The following is a 22200-nucleotide window of genomic DNA, read 5'->3' as shown; positions in this document are numbered from 1 at the left end:
GTTTATAATGGTTTATCTTAAACTCAGCTCCCGCTTCACACACTGAGGGCCCGGGTTCGATTCCCGGCGGGTGGAAATTCCGACACTTTTCCTTACACCTATTGTCCTGTTCACCTAGCAGCAAATAGGTACCCGGGTGTTAGTTGACTGGTGTGGGTCGCATCCTGGGGGACAAGATTAAGGACCCCAATGGAAATAAGTTAGACAGTCCTCGATGACGCACTGACTTTCTTGGGTTATCCTGGGTGGCTAACCCTCCGGGGTTAAAAATCCGAACGAAATCTTATCTTCTTAACCCTTAAACGGTCCAAACAGATCTATGTTCACATGCGTAGCGCTCCAAAAGTAGATCTACGTTTTTTTTACATATTTTCAATTATAAAAATGAAAGTAGATGAAGCTTTTTTGTACACGTTTTCAAATGTAAAAAAAAAAAAAAAAGAAATTCATTTTTTACATACTTTCAATTGTTGAAAAAACATAGATCTACATTTGGACAGTTTAAGGGTTAATAGTTCTTAATCTTGTAATATTTCCTTTCCAACCTATGAGGCCTGGTCTAAGACCAGGCCATTGGGAAAATACAGTGGACCCCCGCATAACGACTACCTCCGAATGCGACCAATTATGTAAGTGTATTTATGTAAGTGTGTTTGTACGTGTATGTTTGGGGGTCTGAAATGGACTAATCTACTTCACAATATTCCTTATGGGAATAAATTCGGTCAGTACTGGCACCTGAACATACTTATGGAGTGAAAAAATATCGTTAACCGGGGGTCCACTGTAATCCCCAAAACCACTGACAGATAACAGAGGTGCAACAAGGTGCAGTTCTTCCCTTAGCACATTTGCTTTCACCATCCAAGCTGGTTCTGCCACCACTACCTCTCCCACAACGGCTGGATGCATAAGCTTGTATCTCGGAGTTTCATTCAAGAAGATTGTCTAAACTCATGGTCATCGTGATGTCTACAATAGGCATATCCTCGGGTGTTATTCTTTTTACCCCTATGTCTTACCTTTATTGCAAGGTCAGTGGCTTTGCTGGGTTTGGGTTCTGGCTTGGAGGGCCCCTTGGCAGTTTCACCAGATCCATCCCCCAGGATTATGTTCACCACCGCATACTCAATGAGCGCCATGAACACAAACCTGCCAGCATAGGAGGAGTAAATAGTAGTTTATATATTAAATCTAATGACCAAATGGACTATTGTCTTACTGATCATCAGTTAATTTTAAGTTAGCCCGAAATGCTCTGCACACAAAGGGGCTTTTCGCATGTACACCTAACTATTATATTCCTTTGTACAACCATGCATCATGTCAAAATATACTATGTATTTGTATTATTTTTATAAAGGTGGCTGTATATGCATAATGCCAACTAAATGATGTTAAACTTCTGAACAGTAGGGCATGAAAGCCCTGGCAAGCTAATCCTAAAACTAACAAGTCATTGTGCTCCCCATTGCTGGTTTTAGGACTGGTTAGCTATGGGACTGACTCACAGTTTGTTTAGCAAGTTCTTGCAATCACGTTATAATTTTACGAGTCAGTGTGATATTAAGATAGTGTGCTGAAGAAGCTTTTATACGACCAACATTTTGTTCAAGGTAGAGTTGTATTGTGCCTTGATAGAGCTCTACACTAAACAGAGCTATGCCTTAACAAAAGCTTTTCTTGCATGCTTATTTATACCCAGATAGATAGATAGATTAGATTTTGCCACCGAAGTGGCTAGTTTATTGTGCACCCCATATCCATCCTGTGGACGGTAGCGCGAGAGCATATGGATACACAAAAGGCCTAGGAACTAGGCCCCAAAGGGTTAACAGGAATACATATGGATTTATATCTACATATCTATAGTTCACTTATCTGTTACAGGCAAATTTAGGAAATTTGCTTAGTATATCTGGTATCTTATTTTCATTAATAAGATATCTTGACATGTCACATAGGTTATTATATTGTCTGTCTCTGTATTCCTCAATAAGTGGACAATTAAGCACATAGTGTTCAAGAGAGTGACCATATGCCTGATCACATAATTTACATTTAGTTTGATCATCATCTGTGTGTCTCCCAAACTGCCAGAAGTACTTGTAACCAAGCCTAAGCCTGGCCACTACAACATCAGTCAGTCTGTTCACATTGCACGTTGCTCCATAAACATATTTATCTACGTTCATGTTATCATAGTGGGTTATAGATCTACTCAGACTTCTAACTGCATTCCTATAACAATCATTTTCATTATTTACTTCTCTCCTAATATTATTCCTAATGCTAGACACAGTTATACCAAAGTTATATTCTACATTCTCCTTCTGGGCACTCTTCTTGGCTAACATATCAACTTTATCATGAAGGAGTAATCCAATGTGTGATGGGATCCATAGCAATTGTACATTAATTCCTTTGTCCCTAATTTTTGAGTATCTATACCTGGCTTCCCCAATGAGCATGTTGTTGGAGTCATTATATGAGTCAAGAGCCTTCAATGATGACATAGAATCAGTAATGATGATAGAGTCAAGCTCAGTGTCATAGGTTAGCTTTAGCGCCATTAGGATTGCAAACAATTCAGTTTGCAGTGTAGACGCCCAGTTGTTAATTCTTATGCCTAACTCAACAAATTTATTATTGTTCTTAACTAGGGAGGTGGCAACAAGAGCAGATGTAGCCCTGCCAGAAGACTCCTGTTTAGATCCATCAGTGTATATAACTTGTGATAACTTATTACTATCAGCTAGGTGAGAAATTTCTTCTTGAGCAGTTGCTCTAACAAGAGATTTAAGGAAGGGATTACTAGCAATGAGCTTCTTGGGAGGGACTTGTAGGTATGTGATATTAAATGAACACATCTTCCATGGAGGGGTGAAATGCTCTTGTTGCCTACAGTGATACAGTTCATGTAGGTTATAAAACTTAATGCAATTGCACGTTTTCACAATCCATTTAGATCTGTGTGTATTTACCTCTAGACACTTGGTAAGATTCACTGTGACAGTGTCTGGTTCGTTTCTCAACATTCTAATACCGAGTACAGTGTTAATTTCAACAATCCTATCACTGATACTAGAAATACCAAGCTCCTTCCTCATGTTAAGAACTTTTGTAGATCTGGGACAGCCAAGAATAATCCTGAGAGCTTCATTTTGCATTAACTCCAAGGGTCGGAGAGAACTTTCTCTAGCTAATATCAACATGGGAGCAGCATAATCAATTAAGGACCTAACATACGCTATGTACATCATTCTCACGATTCTCGCATTAGCACCATTAGCACCATAGCTTTGCATTTCTTGTTTAGTTGTGGTATAGTGGATTTGTTAAAGGGTACATCTACACCAAGATATCTGTAAGTTTTAACGTAGCTAATGATTTCACCCTGCAAATACTAGATGGGTGGGGGATGTCGTTTGCTTGTTAATATCTTTGTTTTAGAGGAAGATATTATGAGGCCTAGTCGATTACAAATTGCTTGAACTTCATTAAGAATGGTATTCATCTTCTTATGCCCTGTTGTATGGATCATGATATCATCAGCATAGCTTATAGCTATATGTTTAGGTGAGGCAGGTAGAGCATTTAGGAGAGCATTAATCAGAATATTAAATAGCATGGGACTAAGAACTCCTCCCTGCGGTGTACCTAAAGACATTTCTTTAGAATCACTTCTGAAGCCTTGGTAAAGGACAGAGGATATTCTATTTGACAGGTATCCTATTATCCAGCAGAGTAAGCTACCACCAATATTCATTTTGGCTAGTTCATGTAGTATAACGGTTCTGTTCGCAATATCAAATGCAGATTTTAGATCAAGAAAAGTGGTAAAACTAGTAGAGGTGTGTGCAGTGAGAAAGGTGGAAATACAGTTCTGCACACTTTTACCTTTCATGAACCCATAGAGGTAGGGGGAAAGTTGATGTCTGATTCTGTAGTACAGTCTGTTAAGCATCATTCTTTCAAAAGTTTTACAAAGACAACTAGTTAAGGAGATCGGCCTAAATGTATCAGGCTGTTGGGGCTTAGGGATAGGCACAATGAGACTATTGGTCCAGGAAGTAGGAAGAACGCCCTCAATGTAACTGAGATTATACAGTGCCAACAAAGGGTTATCAGGCACGTGCCTTAGAGTTCTGAGAATATCATAGGTTATACCATCCTCTCCAGGAGCAGTTGATTGACCTTTGGTTAATGCATTATCTAATTCATACTCGGTAAAGAGGCAATCACTCTCATCAATATTTTGGCTCATAAAATTAATCAGTTTCAACATTTCTTCAGAAGTACTCTCTAAATTTTTTCTAATATGAGATGGAAGGCTTTCATGCCTGGATGTTTTGGACCAGTCATTTATGAGGTCATTTGCTTTTTCAAGAGGAAAGGGATAAGCAACATTGCCAGTCTTTTTCCTGGTTATTTTATTTATACCTTTCCAAGCCAAACTCAAAGGGGTGGACCTATTTAATCCACTAACAAACTGTTCCCATTCCTGTTGCCTAAGTTCTTCCTTTCTATTCCTTGCATTTGTTAGTGCAGCTTGGAACGTTCTGAGCAGGTCTGGGGTTCTACATTCACGGTATGCTTTACCAATCCTCCTAGCTGCATGTGTTAGATTGCGTAGCTGTGGATCATTATAGTATTTACATTGGTTTTTATTGTTATTTATAGTGGAGGGTCTTTGTTTCCTATTCCTGCCCACTTGATCTGTGAGAACACTCTCAATAGTGGTAATTAAATCATCATTAAATTTTTGTGTGCCAATGGGCTCGTAATTCTTATACCATTGATCCAAGTGGTTAATAAAGTTGTCTCTGTGTTCTGGTTTGAGAATAAGTTTCCTCCTTCTGTATTTAGCTCCTTGATTGCTGGAGATGTGATCAAGATTGACAGTTGTTAGTCTTGGGAAGTGATCAGATAGAAGATCATCAACTATGACAGAGTCATGCATCGTATATGATGTATTAAATCCAAGACACAGATCTAGTATGCCACCATATATGTGAGTAGGCTCAGTAGTGCCCACAATTCGAACATTATCATGCTCATTTAGCAATCTCACTAGTTTAGTTCCATTGGTGTTTGTTATAGACCCACCAATATTCTTATGTCTGGCATTAAAATCTCCAAGAATGATGGTAGGTTCACTACTGATGCGATCTGGTAAAGCATCAGGTCGAAGCTGGTTCGCTGGGGCATAGAGATTAAAAATGTTTATGGAAAAATCGCCTGCATATACTTTGACACCATGATACTGCATGTTAACTCGACTCTGCAAGGAAAGGAGTGAATGTGGCAAGTTCTTTCTGACATACATCACACAACAGTTGGTTGACCTTAGGTTATAAGCTGCATATCCAGGCAAGTTTGGTGGAGGTGCTCCATCTTTCAATCTACATTCCTGCAAACAGATGACATCAATATTCTTGGTTGCACTAATATGATGTAAGTCAGGCAACCGCTTCCTGATGGAAGCAATGTTCCATGAAAAGATTTGTAATGTATCCATTGTAGTGAGTTATTACAATCTCTTGCTCATAAGATGGTAAAACTATTATGCTTTGACTACAGTGTGCAGACACTTAAGAGCAAATAGCATAGTTTGTACGTCTTTATCTTCAGGACCTTTATTTTTAAGCATTTTTCGGCATCTTGGCAGCCAGTTAAAAGGCAAGTCTTGAAGGCAAGTGTCATGGGCTTCTTTCTCACAAATTGCTGGAAACTGAATGGGGATTGCTGCACTTTTGACATCATCACCATGCTCAAGAGCATCATCCTGATTACATATATTTATTAAATTTGTCAGGATCTGTTCAAGATGCTCAATTTTTTTCTGGAAATTTGTTATAATATGAGGAAGGTCAGGCGAATCCAATGCCTCTCCGGAGGATGGCACTTCTGGGTTAGTGCTTTCTTTAACACCTATCACCTTAACAGGTACCATGGTTACATTAGTGTTCTCTGTTTCATCATTCATTGCAGGTAGGTCCTGTGCATCTGACTCATCTCCAATTTCCAGGGGGGTTACCTGTGTGGTGTCCGTCTGACTGTTGTAGTTGTGTGTATTGGGAGAAATGACAAACTCATCCCCATATTCAGGTGTAGCCATAGGTATCTGTAGTGGCAGACCAGTAGTTCCATATGTGCTAGCAGGGATGGCTAGCTCCTCCACAGCTGGTGTGTGTGATGACATTCTGGTATCACCAGAATCATTTGCAGTGAGGTGGGGTTCTTGCACACTTTGCAGAGGTTCAGTCTCAGATCTGGCTGTGGTAGACTGGATGGCCTCATCCTCAGTTACCATTAAAGGGCTGTTATCAGGTTTACATCGAAGGTTGTTTGGGTTCTGACTGCAGTCCGTGTGGGAAACTGTAACCCCAACTTCTTTACAGTTAATACACTTAAATTTTTGGCTGTCAGGGCCTACTGTGCATTCTCTAGTGGAATGTTTCCCAGCACACTTACCACACCAAGAATGTAGTATTCCACAGTCTACTGCAACATGGCCATAGTGCTGGCATTTGTAACACCTACGTTTAGGGGGTAGGTACACTTCGATGTTTAGGAAACGTAAACCATGCACCCAGATATTCCGGGGGAGGGGCACAGGACCCACCCAACTGGCAATAATTTGGGATTTTCCTTTAAGTCTTTTAGGCTTGATGATATGCTCACTGAGAGTCAGATGGGATGGGTCCATGTAGAGAGGGTATCCAAAGATTATGATACTGACCCATTTTTTAAAGTGGTGAGTGTCTGATGGAGGTCGGAGCAGCTTAATATCCCCATAAGGTGTACTAAGTAGATCATTGATCAGTTCTGCATTCTGTTCCACAAACACAAAGTTGTGTGTGTTTTTCCTAAATTGGATCCTTGAGTTAGGATGTTTGTTTACAGCTTCCTTTAGCCATGCACACTTAGCAGGCAGCGGGGTGTTGTCATGCACACTTAGCAGGCAGCGGGGTGTTGTCATGCACACTTAGCAGGCAGCGGGGTGTTGTCATGCACACTTAGCAGGCAGTGGGGTGTTGTCAGGGAAGTTCAGCTTAACACATTCTTCCTTTGAAGAAAGACTTCTTGCAGCCTTTGTGCACCAAGGACGTTTAGTATCACATTGTGTACGAGTCAAGTGAGTCTGACTACGTCGACGCTCTAGTCCTTTCTCACTTTTTCTCTTTTGTTTACTTTTAAAGGTCTGGAAGCTATCATCATTTCCATCACCTGCAGAAATAGGTTCCTCTATGACAGTTGCCATGTTTGCCAGTGATGATATCTGGTGTAAGACTCACAACACAAGAATTCCTCGCTTATCTTTCCCTTATAGCTTATGCAAGAGCAAATATTCACTACAAAGTCAGAAGTCCAAAATAGATCACAAGACACAAGTGCTCAAGTTCAATGAACACCTCTAACCGTACTCAACCCAGACCACCACCACTCAATACGACACACACCCCACCAAAAACACACTCTTGTATGTGTAGTAATAATATGGTACATATAATGATATAATGGATGGTACAGGCGAGGTCTTACACCTTATCACAAATTACAAAGATGAAGAGAGAGAGAGAGAGAGAGAGAGAGAGAGAGAGAGACAAAGTAGGTAATATTGAGCATAAAATTAGAATTCTGACATACATCACATTAAACAAGAGGTTCAAATTCAATGATAACTTCCACTTGAGATAGTTCAGGCTACTGCCACCTAATGTACCTCACTGAAATAATAATATAGCAGACATCACAATGAATGCTGAAGACAACCTCTTACCCCAACCATACATTGTAAACAGTATTACTAAAAAAAAAAAAAAAAAAAAAAAACTAGGTAATGTTACAATGACAATGAGATAAATCACTCACCCAGAGATGATAAAGGTGCACATTTTAACTTGTTAACTAACATGTACCTTGAAGATGGGTGCTCTGATGCTGAAGGGCTCTTGATCCAAGGAATTGAAACTTCCCTCCCATTATATCAATCTTGATTACCTCAGATTCCCCAGACAGTATTACATAAGTGCTTCCCTGCTAATATAATTTTCTTTTTAACACATCAGTCATCTTCCACTAAGGTAGAAGAGAAACTTACACCATCATTCATTCAATCACTGTCTTGTCAGAAGTGTTAACATTACAATTCAGATGTCCTTCCAAACTGCTGCATCCCCATCCCTCCTTCAGAATAAAGCCACTTTACTTCCCACCTTCAGGATTCAAGTCTGGCCCTCTGGTTTTGTAAAGTAAAAGGACACAAGTGCAACTAATGTGACATTTTATTGTCACATTAGTTGCACTTGTGTCCTTTTACTTTACATTTTATTTTATTTTATTATCACACTGGCCGATTCCCACCAAGGCAGGGTGGCCCGAAAAAGAAAAACTTTCACCATCATTCACTCCATCACTGTCTTGCCAGAAGGGTGCTTTACACTACAGTTTTTAAACTGCAACATTAACACCCCTCCTTCAGAGTGCAGGCACTGTACTTCCCATCTCCAGGACTCAAGTCCGGCCTGCCGGTTTCCCTGAACCCCTTCATAAATGTTACTATGCTCACACTCCAACAGCACGTCAAGTATTAAAAACCATTTGTCTCCATTCACTCCTATCAAACACGCTCATGCATACCTGCATATTGTCGGTAATTCTACCAACATTATTACCCTCTGGTTTTCCCTGAATCCCTTCATAAATGTTACCTTGCTCTCATTCCAACAACATGTCACATACAGCCTCTCCTCACTTAACGATGGAGTTCCTTCCATTCCTAAGACCACGTCGGTAAATGAATTTGTCGCTAAGTGAGGAGCATACTATAATGGTAGTGGGTTTGTGTCAACCATCTTTGATATTGTTTTAATGTTACCTTTGTACCATTTATAACATTTCTGGTATATTTTTAAATGTTTATACAGTAATATACTATATATTGTAATAAACAGAATAGAGGAAATCAGCTCTAATATACATTATTTAGGTATGTCAGAGAGCCCGTCATAAGTTCAAGTCGTCGGTAAGCAAGTACGTCGCTAAGTGAGGAGAGGCTGTACACAGATACACAAATAACTCATACATAGGAGAGAGGAGCTTACAACGATGTTTCAATCCAACTCATCTCAATGAATTAAAGAAGCTGGATGTCTGTGCACTGAGTCAAGAAGTTAATAGGGGTTAGGGAAACTGAAGTGGGAAAAGTTAAAGGAATTAAGTGGAATTTGAAAGCAGGACCATATGTAGTAGAAGATTAAAGTTAATGGATAAATTTAAAAACAGAAAAGAGGTAAATGGAAGAATGGATAAGGTAAGGTTAGCACCATTTTTGGAAAGAGAGAGAAATAAGGTAAGAAAATGTAGGAAGTAGATTGATTTAATCTGTTAAGAATGAAAGTGGTTAGGTGCTAGATGTGCCAGATGAGGAGGAAAAGATTTTCGAGAGATGGTAAAAATATTCTGAAAAACTTTTTAAACGATGATGGAATAAGGTTCTGAGAGGTAGGGATATACTGATCTGGCAGGCATGCGTTAATATGATGGAGTGGAGTGAGTTGAAGCAAGTGTATTTTGCAATTTGACATGTTGGAGTGTAAGTATGATGCTAGCTATAACATTATTCAGGAAAACAAATTCTGATAATTTCAAAACTCAGATTCTTTCTCGTTTTGGAGCAATTCTGAATATGGTACAGTAAGAGAATTTGAATTAAGAGAATTTGTTACTTTTTTTTTTTTTGTAAATTAACAGCTGTCTCCCACCAAGGCAGGGTGACCCAAAGAAGAAAGTATAATAATTTTCTTCTTTAGCTTTTCAATGTTATAACTGAATACAAAAGAAGGGGGTTACTGATCCCTTGCTTCTGGCATTTTAGTCATCGGTTATCTGGGAAGAATTCTATAGCTCACTATTCCTGTGGGATAATAAGTCATTAAATTCCTGCAGTTTGCCAAATAAAATTATGGATACTGAATAACGTAATGTATACCATATACACTATCAGAAAATACAGACAACTTCCAGTAGATAGATGATATACCAACACAATGGAAAATAGACAGAAATGCAGTATAATGTGATCTTTTATTGACTAACATAGTCAGTTAACCCTTAAACGGTCCAAACGTATATATACGTTTTTTCAACATCTGAAAGTATGTAAAAAAATGTAGATCTTCCTTTTTGTTTTACATTTGAAAATGTGTAAAAAAAACTTTTATCTACATTTTTTTTTGTTAGGTTAGGTTAGGTAAGGTTCGTCAGGAAACAGGACAAATGTTTCCTGACGCGGGTCTTAGTCACATGATGACCCGCCTTTGGAGATTTTGGTCATCTGACCGAGGCCTTCCGCTGGCTTACCGGTCCACCCCTTTAAAAATTATGGTCATTTATAACCATTGTTAGTATATTTTTTTTTTGTTATATTTGGAAATATGTAAAAAAAACTAGATCTACTTTTGTAGCTACGAATTTGAACGTCGATCTGTTTGGACCGTTTAAGGTTTAAGGATCACATTATAGTACTGCATTTATATGTATTTTTCCATAACTTCCAGTAACGAAGAAGTGACCATGAACTCACACTGTGCAGAACGACATGAATATGTCGATGGTTTTTATATACGAAACTGGTGGAAGTGATGCTTGTGACTTTGCCTGCTGAGTGAAGAGTGTCAGCAATGATGTGACACCCAGTGTGACCCGCGCTGGCGCTATCTCCGGCTTTATCCAGAAGGATACCCACTGAGACAGAGGGAATGGAGTTATCACTCATGTTCCACAGGTCCGTATTTCACGGCTTATTAGACACATTTATTTTTCCATAAAATGTCTCCAAAAACCTCCCTGCGTCCTATAAACCGAAGGTCAGTGATGGGAGCTATAAGTTTGGGGTGTGGGGTGGGCTGTAGCTCTCCCAGTTACGCCTGATGCCGAGGCATTGAAACTAAAACAAGTCTTATAAGCCACGAAATACGGTATTTGATGTTTATCTGTGTGGGTTAGGCCAAGTTAGTGTTACATTCATCTTTAGCCAAGAAATAAAAATTATATTCATGTTAAAAAGAGGGTAAGTACAGTGGACCCCCGCTTAACGATCACCTCCAAATGCGACCAATTATGTAAGTGTATTTATGTAAGTGCGTTTGTACGTGTATGTTTGGGGGTCTGAAATGGACTAATCTACTTCACAATATTCCTTATGGGAAAAAATTCGGTCAGTACTGGCACCTGAACATACTACTGGAATGAAAAAAGTTCGTTAACCGGGGGTCCACTGTATTTTGCATTTGAATCTAATACCCGTAATATTTTAAAAATAATTCTTATGGTGTACTGTCACACAATGCCTATACAGTAGGACCCCCCATATCCACGTGAGATACATTCCGAGGACCTGCCATGGTTACTGAAACTGTGGATAGTAGCAGACCCTATACAGTATATAAGTCCTGTACAATAAGTAGAGAATTATCACCTTTTCACTAATGGGAAGCACTTCACAGCTCTCTTAGGCTTTGAAGAACTGCCAACTTCTCTACTTTTGCACTTTAAGGCTATTACAGTGGACCCCCGCATAACGATCACCTCCCAATGCGACCAATTATGTAAGTGTATTTATGTAAGTGCGTTTGTACTTGTATGTTTGGGGGTCTGAAATGGACTAATCTACTTCACAATATTCCTTATGGGAACAAATTCAGTCAGTACTGGCACCTGAACATACTTCTGGAGTGAAAAAATATCGTTAACCGGGGGTCCACTGTATTATACAAAATGAAGAAATATTTTTGAGCCACAGTAAACCATGGATTAATGAAGCCACGGATACCAAATCAATGGATACGGTGGTTCTACTGTTTTTATATGCTAGGACTAGTAGTTCGTAAGATTTAGAACTAGTATACCTGAAATGCTTCGCATGATAAATGGCTTTCCTATGAACGTACAAATCATGTGTTCTCATAATCATATTGAAACTGTAAAAAAAAAAAAAAACACAAACCCATCTAACTGCAAGTTCCATGCATGTTTTGAAAAAAATAATGGCTTGACTCTGAACATAAATACAGTTATCATACATTGTAACATATGTATACAGGTTAACCTCAAAAAAAGTCAAAGTGACTTATTTCCAATGGGGTCCTTGAAAACCTCTTGGTCAGCTGTGACACTTACCGACATAATAACGATGAGGCAGGTGGGAATGTAGGTGTGGAAGACGTAGTAGCCAAGACGTCGCTTCAGTCTAAACACCACCTCCAGGCAGGTGAAGTTGCCTGATAACCACATCCACCAGTACGGAGCCACAAAAATACACACTTTAGTTTATGGATATATAATCAAAGAGAAGACAGAGCTGGTGATTGATTTCAAATGTTCCTTTATTAATGCAGCCTGGCCTGAGGCTAGGCTTCCATACTGACTGCCTTGTCTGTATAAGTTGTATCATGTATTTGTAGAAATAAAAGATTATTATACTATTATTATTTACAAGGTAGTTGTTGTTATGGCACTTGCAAGCAGAGGCAGATAAAGGCATGGGTTTTAAGAGCTGGAAGCCCAGGGGCCATCGCTAGCTGAAGGGCCTCCAGACAGTTCTGAAGCCCAGGGGCCCCACAGTACCTGAAGCCCAGGGGCCCCACAGTACCTGAAGCCCAGGGGCCCCACAGTACCTGTAGCCCAGGGGCCTACAAAATCTTACTCTGGCTCTGCCTGCAAGAAATAGTAATTTAAATATCATCTATGTCATCTGTTGAGTAGTACAGTGGACCCCCGCTTAACGATCACCTCCAAACGCGACCAATTATGTAAGTGTATTTATGTAAGTGCGTTTGTACATGTATGTTTGGGGGTCTGAAATGGACTAATCTACTTCACAATATTCCTTAAGGGAACAAATTCGGTCAGTACTGGCACCTGAACATACTTCTGGAGTGAAAAAATATCGTTAACCGGGGGTCCACTGTATATCTATATTCTCCTCTACTTGCCTAGTTGGGTATGCTGGGGGTCGAGTCATAGGTCTTATTCCTGCCTCAACTCCAGTCATCGTGGTTTTGAAATTCCTGGTCTACAGAATTAGATCATACTTAAATTTGTGTTCACAAGGGTAGAGTAATAGCTCCAGGTCTTCCCTCTCGACATTCATCGACAGGCATTACTGATTCAGTGTCTTTAAAGCTGGATCATACCATCTCTTGAAACTCTGTACATTTAGTTCATCTGTCTCGCACTTAACACACGGAGATTCGAGCCTCCACCATGTCATGCACTGAGTGGCCCACATGGGCTTAGCACTTAACATGAATTATTAATTATTAACCTGCATGATCGGAACTAATCTTCCATTTTTTTTGGCTCATTTCTGCCTATTTCCCAGGTGAATGACCTCCACCCATATGTGTTTAGTGCTTCTTTGTGAATATAGCAATAATTACCTGTGGAGTAGACCTGGGTACAGTCTGAGGTGTAATTGAGGATGATGTCTTGCTGAGGCAGTTCTATGCTTTCGTCTACTGCAAGGGGCACCTCTGGATCCCACTCGAATACCAACTCTTCCGTCGTGTGGGATACTGTGTGGAAAGAGTGAGTGGGATATTGTAGGGGAGAGGGATATTGCTGGGGAGTGAGAGGGACATTGTAGGGGAGAGAGAGAGACATTGTAGGGGAGTGAGAGGGACATTGTAGGGGAGAGTGAGAGGGACAGTGTAGAGTAAGATGTTGTGGTGGAGTGAGAGGGACAGTGTAGGGAAGAGTGAGAGGGACAGTGTAGAGTAAGACGTTGTGGTGGAGTGAGAGGGACATTGTAGGGGAGAGTGAGAGGGACAGTGTAGAGTAAGACGTTGTGATGGAGTGAGAGGGACATTGTAGGGAAGAGTGAGAGGGACAGTGTAGAGTAAGACGTTGTGGTGGAGTGAGAGGGACAGTGTAGAGTAAGACGTTGTGGTGGAGTGAGAGGGACTGTAGGGAAGAGTGAGAGGGACATTGTAGGGGAGAGTGAGAGGGACAGTGTAGAGTATGATGTTGTGGTGGAGTGAGAGGGACAGTGTAGGGAAGAGTGAGAGGGACAGTGTAGAGTAAGACATTGTGGTGGAGTGAGAGGGACAGTGCAGAGTAAGACGTTGTGGTGGAGTGAGAGGGACATTGTAGGGAAGAGTGAGAGGGACATTGTAGGGGAGAGTGAGAGGGACAGTGTAGAGTAAGACGTTGTGGTGGAGTGAGAGGGACATTGTAGGGAAGAGTGAGAGGGACATTGTAAGGGAGAGTGAGAGGGACAGTGTAGAGTAAGACGTTGTGGTGGAGTGAGAGGGACATTGTAGGGGTGAGAGGGACAGTGTAGAGTAAGACGTTGTGGTGGAGTGAGAGGGACATTGTGGGGGTGAGAAGGACAGTGTAGAGTAAGACATTGTGGTGGAGTGAGTGGGACATTGTAGGGGTGAGAGGGACAATGTAGAGTAAGACGTTGTGGTGGAGTGAGAGGGACAGTGTAGAGTAAGACGTTGTGGTGGAGTGAGAGGGACAGTGTAGAGTAAGACGTTGTGGTGGAGTGAGAGGGACAGTGTAGAGTAAGACGTTGTGGTGGAGTAAGAGGGACATTGTAGGGGTGAGAGGGACAGTGTAGAGTAAGACGTTGTGGTGGAGTGAGAGGGACATTGTAGGGATGAGAGGGACAGTGTAGAGTAAGACGTTGTGGTGGAGTGAGAGGGACATTGTAGGGGTGAGAGGGACAGTGTAGAGTAAGACATTGTGGTGGAGTGAGAGGGACATTGTAGGGGTGAGAGGGACAGTGTAGAGTAAGACGTTGTGGTGGAGTGAGAGAGAAATATTTGGTTACTGATGGGTAAGTGGCAGGTATAATAGAGCAGCCTGGGGAAAATGGTGGGAATTGTTGACAATCCTGGGAGAAATTAAGGGAGGAATAGTTGGCAACTCTGTGTGAAAATAGAATAATTGACTAACTTGGGTTAAAATAGAATTGTTGGCAACCCTGGATGAAAATATACTGAATAGTTGGCAAGCCTGGATGAAAATATAGAGAACAGTTGGCAAGCCTGGATGAAAATATAGAGAACAGTTGGCAAGCCTGGATGAAAATATAGAGAACAGTTGGCAAGCCTGGATGAAAATATAGAGAACAGTTGGCAAGCCTGGATGAAAATATAGAGAACAGTTGGCAAGCCTGGATGAAAATATAGAGAACAGTTGGCAAGCCTGGATGAAAATATAGAGAACAGTTGGCAAGCCTGGATGAAAATATAGAGAGCAGTTGGCAAGCCTGGATGAAAATATAGAGAACAGTTGGCAAGCCTGGATGAAAATATAGAGAACAGTTGGCAAGCCTGGATGAAAATATAGAGAACAGTTGGCAAGCCTAGATGAAAATATAGAGAACAGTTGGCAAGCCTGGATGAAAATATAGAAAACAGTTGGCAAGCCTGGATGAAAATATAGAGAACAGTTGGCAAGCCTGGATGAAAATATAGAGAACAGTTGGCAAGCCTGGATGAAAATATAGAGAACAGTTGGCAAGCCTGGATGAAAATATAGAGAACAGTTGGCAAGCCTGGATGAAAATATAGAGAACAGTTGGCAAGCCTGGATGAAAATATAGAGAACAGTTGGCAAGCCTGGATGAAAATATAGAGAACAGTTGGCAAGCCTGGATGAAAATATAGAGAACAGTTGGCAAGCCTGGATGAAAATATAGAGAACAGTTGGCAAGCCTGGATGAAAATATAGAGAACAGTTGGCAAGCCTGGATGAAAATATAGAGAACAGTTGGCAAGCCTGGATGAAAATATAGAGAACAGTTGGCAAGCCTGGATGAAAATATAGAGAACAGTTGGCAAGCCTGGATGAAAATATAGAGAACAGTTGGCAAGCCTGGATGAAAATATAGAGAACAGTTGGCAAGCCTGGATGAAAATATAGAGAACAGTTGGCAAGCCTGGATGAAAATATAGAGAACAGTTGGCAAGCCTGGATGAAAATATAGAGAACAGTTGGCAAGCCTGGATGAAAATATAGAGAACAGTTGGCAAGCCTGGATGAAAATATAGAGAACAGTTGGCAAGCCTGGATGAAAATATAGAGAACAGTTGGCAAGCCTGGATGAAAATATAGAGAACAGTTGGCAAGCCTGGATGAAAATATAGAGAACAGTTGGCAAGCCTGGATGAAAATATAGAGAGCAGTTGGCAAGCCTGGATGAAAATATAGAGAACAGTTGGCAAGCCTGGATGAAAATATAGAGAACAGTTGGCAAGCCTGGATGAAAATATAGAGAACAGTTGGCAAGCCTAGATGAAAATATAGAGAACAGTTGGCAAGCCTGGATGAAAATATAGAGAACAGTTGGCAAGCCTGGATGAAAATATAGAGAACAGTTGGCAAGCCTGGATGAAAATATAGAGAACAGTTGGCAAGCCTGGATGAAAATATAGAGAACAGTTGGCAAGCCTGGATGAAAATATAGAGAACAGTTGGCAAGCCTGGATGAAAATATAGAGAACAGTTGGCAAGCCTGGATGAAAATATAGAGAACAGTTGGCAAGCCTGGATGAAAATATAGAGAACAGTTGGCAAGCCTGGATGAAAATATAGAGAACAGTTGGCAAGTCTGGATGAAAATATCGAGAACAGTTGGCAAGCCTGGATGAAAATATAGAGAACAATTGGCAAGCCTGGATGAAAATATAGAGAACAGTTGGCAAGCCTGGATGAAAATATAGAGAACAGTTGGCAAGCCTGGATGAAAATATAGAGAACAGTTGGCAAGCCTGGATGAAAATATAGAGAACAGTTGGCAAGCCTGGATGAAAATATAGAGAACAGTTGGCAAGCCTGGATGAAAATATAGAGAACAGTTGGCAAGCCTGGATGAAAATATAGAGAACAGTTGGCAAGCCTGGATGAAAATATAGAGAACAGTTGGCAAGCCTGGATGAAAATATAGAGAACAGTTGGCAAGCCTGGATGAAAATATAGAGAACAGTTGGCAAGCCTGGATGAAAATATAGAGAACAGTTGGCAAGCCTGGATGAAAATATAGAGAACAGTTGGCAAGCCTGGATGAAAATATAGAGAACAGTTGGCAAGCCTGGATGAAAATATAGAGAACAGTTGGCAAGCCTGCTATTCTTTGAGGATATCACAAATATCCGCCACAAAAAAATAATATAATTGCCTTTCTTTAGCCAACAAAAATATGAGCGTAGCTTCCCGCAGTATAAGTGCACCTGGCTGCCTGTAACTGCTCATTATTATTAAGCTCAAAATCAAGCGCTAAACCCACTAGGGTCATTATAAGTGGTTAAATAAAGTACTCACAGCTCTCCATCTGTAGTTTACATTCTTGAGTGTCATGGGGGTAGATGGCGAAGTTCATGGCACAGGAGAGTTTCAGCGTCAACCTGGCAATATATCACGGGTTTAGTGCTCGTTTTAAGTATATATAGAAATGGTTATAACTATGACCATTTCTAAAGTGGTGGAGGGGTAAGCCAGTGGAAGGTCTCGGTCAGATGACCAGAAGTTCCAGCTGTTGGTCATCATATGACTGTGTCAGGAAGCGTCCTGTTTCCTGACCAACCTTATCTAACCTTGTTTTAAGTAAGTTTGTTTAGACACAGGTACACATAAGTACAATTACGTAGATTTACGTACTTACAATTATCATACATAGTACATATGTATAAATTACCCCTCCAGGATAACCCAGAAATGTCAGGCGAAGTGACTTATAACCATTGTGGTCGTTGGCGAGGTCAGATTAGGTCATAAGTCTTGTGACGACTCACTACTGCAGCTTTTGGTCATCTGACCGAGGCCTTCCACTGGCTTACCCCTCCACCACTCTAAAAACTGGTTAATTGGTGAGGTGGCATTTACCACAGGTTATAATTGAGAGGACACGAGATGCTGAGGTAATTTGGGCACGTACAGAGAATGAAAAGGAACAGGATGAAGAAAGAGGGAATAGAAATCTAGGGTGGAAGGTTGTAGGGGAAGAGGTTGTGCCAGGAGATAAGCTTTTGAGTTTTAGTGGCTTGGGCATCCAGCAGGTTGTGTGTCATGTATAGGACACATTTGCAGCTCTAGTTTAATAACTATTATGTACCCCATACCCATCCTGTGGGTGGTAGTCAAAAGATTACAGAGGTACATAATGGGTCCAGGGACTGGGCACCAAAATGCAATATATTACTGCTGCAACATTTCGCTCTCCAGAAGTTTTGTCAAGCCTCTAAGGACTTGACAAAGTTCCTGGAGAGCGAAACGTTGCCACAGTAAGATGTCACATTAGTTGCACTTGTGTCATTTTATCTAATATATTGTAAGTAATTCTATCAACATTATTATGTGTGTTAATGAACGCAAATGGGTTTTAATGGATGTATTGCTGGAGTGTGAACAAAATAACTATTATGGAGAAATTCAGGGAAACCAGTTAGCTGGACTCGAATCCTGGAGGTGAAAAGGTGGATTCAGACTCACTGGGACAATAGATATGTTGCCAGATAGTTCAAGGGGAAATGGCAAGCCATCCATAATGAAATTTGTATTTATCTTAACCCACCAGCAGCCAACAAAAGCCTAGCCTCAAGTTGTATTTCTACACATTAAACGTAGCCATACCACTAAAATCCCCCCATTAAGGTTCCTTGACACCATTGAGGGGTTCTTGATCCAAGGATTAGGCTTCCACTTCCTTTAATCGAACCTAACTGCTTCGGGTTTATCACAGGCCTGGGGACAGTTGGTCCCAGAAGATGAGGCGGTACTTGTACCTCCTCCCATGGCAGACGTAGGTCTCACGACCCTCCCGGGTCACTATCAGGAAAAGACCCAGACTGGGACTGTTATCACTCCCCATGATTGCAATAATAATAATGATAATATACCTTTAACATTATCTTTTTAAGCATGGAATAGCAGTTAAGAGTGCTATTGTCTAATAAATGAAGCCAAGGGAAGTATGATAGCCAACAACTTGTCAAAAATGTTTTAAACAGTGATGTACGTGTTAGTATGCATTTTAATTCCATTTTTGGGGATTTAACTATTCCTGATTGGTGGTGAAGAAGCTGTGGCCAGGCCAGGAGCTGTAACTCGACCCATACAAGATACAGACAAGCACAGGTGACATGCAATCTTCATGACCCTCGTGTAGTCGGAGAGATTAAAGCAATTAACCAGGTGTTGTCAGGCGTCAGTCAGGTAATATTTGTCGAGGTAATACCTACCTCAGTCTGGTCATAACACCTGTGCAAGTAATACCTTCCCCACGCTAGGATATATATATACCCAGAGTTTAATCCATATTTTAGGTATTACCATATCCTTACCAAGTGGTGAACAGATGACATAATTACCTTTACGTAGCGATGTTTTAAAAGCAAATTAGTGAACCACATTTCCCCATGATAGTCTGTTTATAACATCTAAGGGGATAATATCTTCTCCAGAGTATATATGCACAAGTATATATATGTGGGTGATCATGCGTGTGTGTATATGTTCATGTGAAATACTCGTCTATTTACATATACAACTATAATATAGAATAAGAGTTCCCACTGTGTAACCATTATATTGAACAGGGTAGCTGCACACTGCTGATGTATCCAATTTTCTCAACAAAACGAACGCTGTAAAGGCTAATGGAACGACCAATTTAGTGTTAGTGCCACGAGTGCTTTATCAGTGGGTCTAAGTGGTTATGTCTATGTTTAGTGCCTAAGAGGGCACTCCACATTTTCCTGGATTTCGTGTGACGAACTAAGAGTGCCAAGCGTATGTGTTCCTTTGATATATCAGACATCAGTAGGCACCCCATATTTTCCTGGAATTCGTGTGACGAACTGGAAGTGCAAAGTGTGTAAGTTCTTAAGTGTTTAGTGCCTCGGTAGGCACCCCACATTTGCCTGGAATTCATGTGAATAATGTGTTTGACGAACTGGAAGTGCACAAGATCTCAAGTGGTTAGTCACTTTAGTGCCTCAGTAGGCACCCCACATTTGCCTGGAATTCATGTGAATAATGTGTGTGACGAACTGGAAGTGCACAAGATCTCAAGTGGTTAGCCACTTTAGTGCATCAGTGGGCACTCCACATACATATGACAAATAGCAATAAGAAAAAACTGACCTAAATTGATGTGGAACAGAGACTAGCCAAGTCACGAGACGACGACTTCTTGATTCGCCGGTAGTCTCCCGGTCCCGGTCTTTTCCAGATGGTGACCCGGCCTTGGCTCCCAGTCTTGGGAGTGTCTAAAACCTATGTCTCCCATGGGAGGAGGTACAAGTACCTCCTCATCTTCCGGGACCAACTGTCCCCAGGCCTAGCCCCATTCCTCACCCTCACGGGGCTCGTAGGGACAAGCTAGGCCTCTTCAAGATACTGAATCAACAACCACCATATCGTAGCTCACCAGTTTGCCAAACTTAAAGGTAAATCTATGCTAAGTATTCCTGCTAGGCTCGGCCATGTTACCCGAGTCTTGATACGCAATTCAGTTTTAACACAGTGAATGTACTTATATATTAATTAACAGAAGTTAACCTGTAAATTAATATTAACTAGCAAACAATAACTAAAATATAGTTTAACGAAAGAATAAGAAGTTAGTAAGGTAGATTTTATTATTTTTGTTAATAGTTGTAATGTTATTGCTATTATTATTGGGAAGTGCCAAACCCGTAAAGGTTATCCAGCTTCTGGAGGAGATAATCAGGGTTGATCCAAGGAAGGGGAGAGGAAGTACATTTCCCTGGATCAAGAGCCCTTCACCATCAGGGCACCGTACCTCTACCCCCACGAAGGGTCCTTATTAATGCCCAGGCCCGGTGGCCTGGTGGCTAAAGCTCCCGCTTCACACACGGAGGGCCCGGGTTCGATTCCCGGCGGGTGGAAACATTCGACACGTTTCCTTACACCTGTTGTCCTGTTCACCTAGCAGCAAATAGGTACCTGGGTGTTAGTCGACTGGTGTGGGTCGCATCCTGGGGGACAAGATTAAGGACCCCAATGGAAATAAGTTAGACAGTCCTCGATGACGCACTGACTTTCTTGGGTTATCCTGGGTTGCTAACCCACCGGGGTTAAAAATCCGAACGAAATCTTATCTTATCTTATCTTAGCATCCCGCCTGTGACCCGGCCTCCAGATAGTCCCTGCGTGATCACCCGTTTGGGTTTAAAGCTTTCCGCTGGCTATAAGAATAAAGCAGGAGTAAGAATTACGACACAAGAGAAAGTAAAGTGTATAGCAGATTTAGGTAGGTTGAAAGCAGTACTGGGCACAGTTCCGCTAATTAGCGGAACTAACTTTTTAGTTAGCGGATTAGAGAAGCTAACTTTTCGGTTAGCTGTGCCCACCACTGGTTGAAAGCTTATCAACTACACGAGCTCTTTAGTGTGTGTGTATGTGTGTATATATACACATACATATATACATTGAGACATATATACTTCCATATACATGCACTGTTCCTTTTAGTGCACACACGATTCAAGAGAAATAGGGGCTAAAGCCCCCCTTCCCCCCAGATCGAAATATTTTATTTTCAATTACTGACTAATTTTCAGTATATTGACCAGTGACTACTAACCGACCATAGTTGAAAACATTTTACAAATTGACACCATGTATATAATAATGATGTCTCTAACAGTTTTTCAAGATATATTGAAACAAAAAATTATAGTCGTGGCAACTGCAGCGGTAGTTATAGTGAGGATGTTGCCAGCTTGAAAAAAAAAAATCTTTTTGATCCATGGAGACATTTCTCAGGTAGGCAGGAATGGCGGCAGACGTGTGTTATCAGAGTTTTGGTCCTCCCCCACCGCCTCTCCACCCCCCCCCCCCTCTTCACGCCCTCCCTTCCCCTCTCATTATTTCACCCTCTTTCTCCTCTTCAAATCTGCTTTGGCAAACTTTATTGAACAAGAGTTTCGTGGAACAAGAGAGGCATTGAGAGAAGCTGACGTGGGAGTAAAGTATATACCTAGTCAGCTTTCTTTTGAGGAAGGGGGTCGGCCCCTTGGAGGAGAAGGGGGTCGGCCCCTTGGAGGAGAACGGGGTCGGCCCCTTGGAGGAGAAGGGGGTCGGCCCCTTGGAGGAGAACGGGGTCGGCCCCTTGGAGGAGAAGGGGGTCGGCCCCTTGGAGGAGAAGGGGGTCGGCCC

General features: G+C 41.2%; 1 protein-coding gene across 1 annotated transcript in view; it reads right to left on the bottom strand.

Moving 5' to 3' along the window:
* LOC128697218 (glycine receptor subunit alpha-3-like) overlaps positions 1-22200 on the bottom strand; it is a 75207-nt gene that overhangs the window by 8974 nt on the left and 44033 nt on the right. Inside the window, exons 6-10 of the mRNA XM_053788779.2 lie at positions 17341-17423; positions 13449-13583; positions 12187-12287; positions 10592-10752; positions 1023-1152 (exon numbers count right to left, since the gene is read on the bottom strand). Of these exons, the coding sequence (XP_053644754.1) occupies positions 1023-1152; positions 10592-10752; positions 12187-12287; positions 13449-13583; positions 17341-17423 (610 nt within the window). The remainder of the gene's footprint in view (positions 1-1022; positions 1153-10591; positions 10753-12186; positions 12288-13448; positions 13584-17340; positions 17424-22200) is intronic.

Source organism: Cherax quadricarinatus, chromosome 89 (assembly GCF_038502225.1).
Source record: "Cherax quadricarinatus isolate ZL_2023a chromosome 89, ASM3850222v1, whole genome shotgun sequence".
In the NCBI taxonomy this organism is placed as follows: Eukaryota; Metazoa; Arthropoda; class Malacostraca; order Decapoda; family Parastacidae; genus Cherax; species Cherax quadricarinatus.
This window is presented reverse-complemented; position numbering and strand designations above follow the sequence as displayed.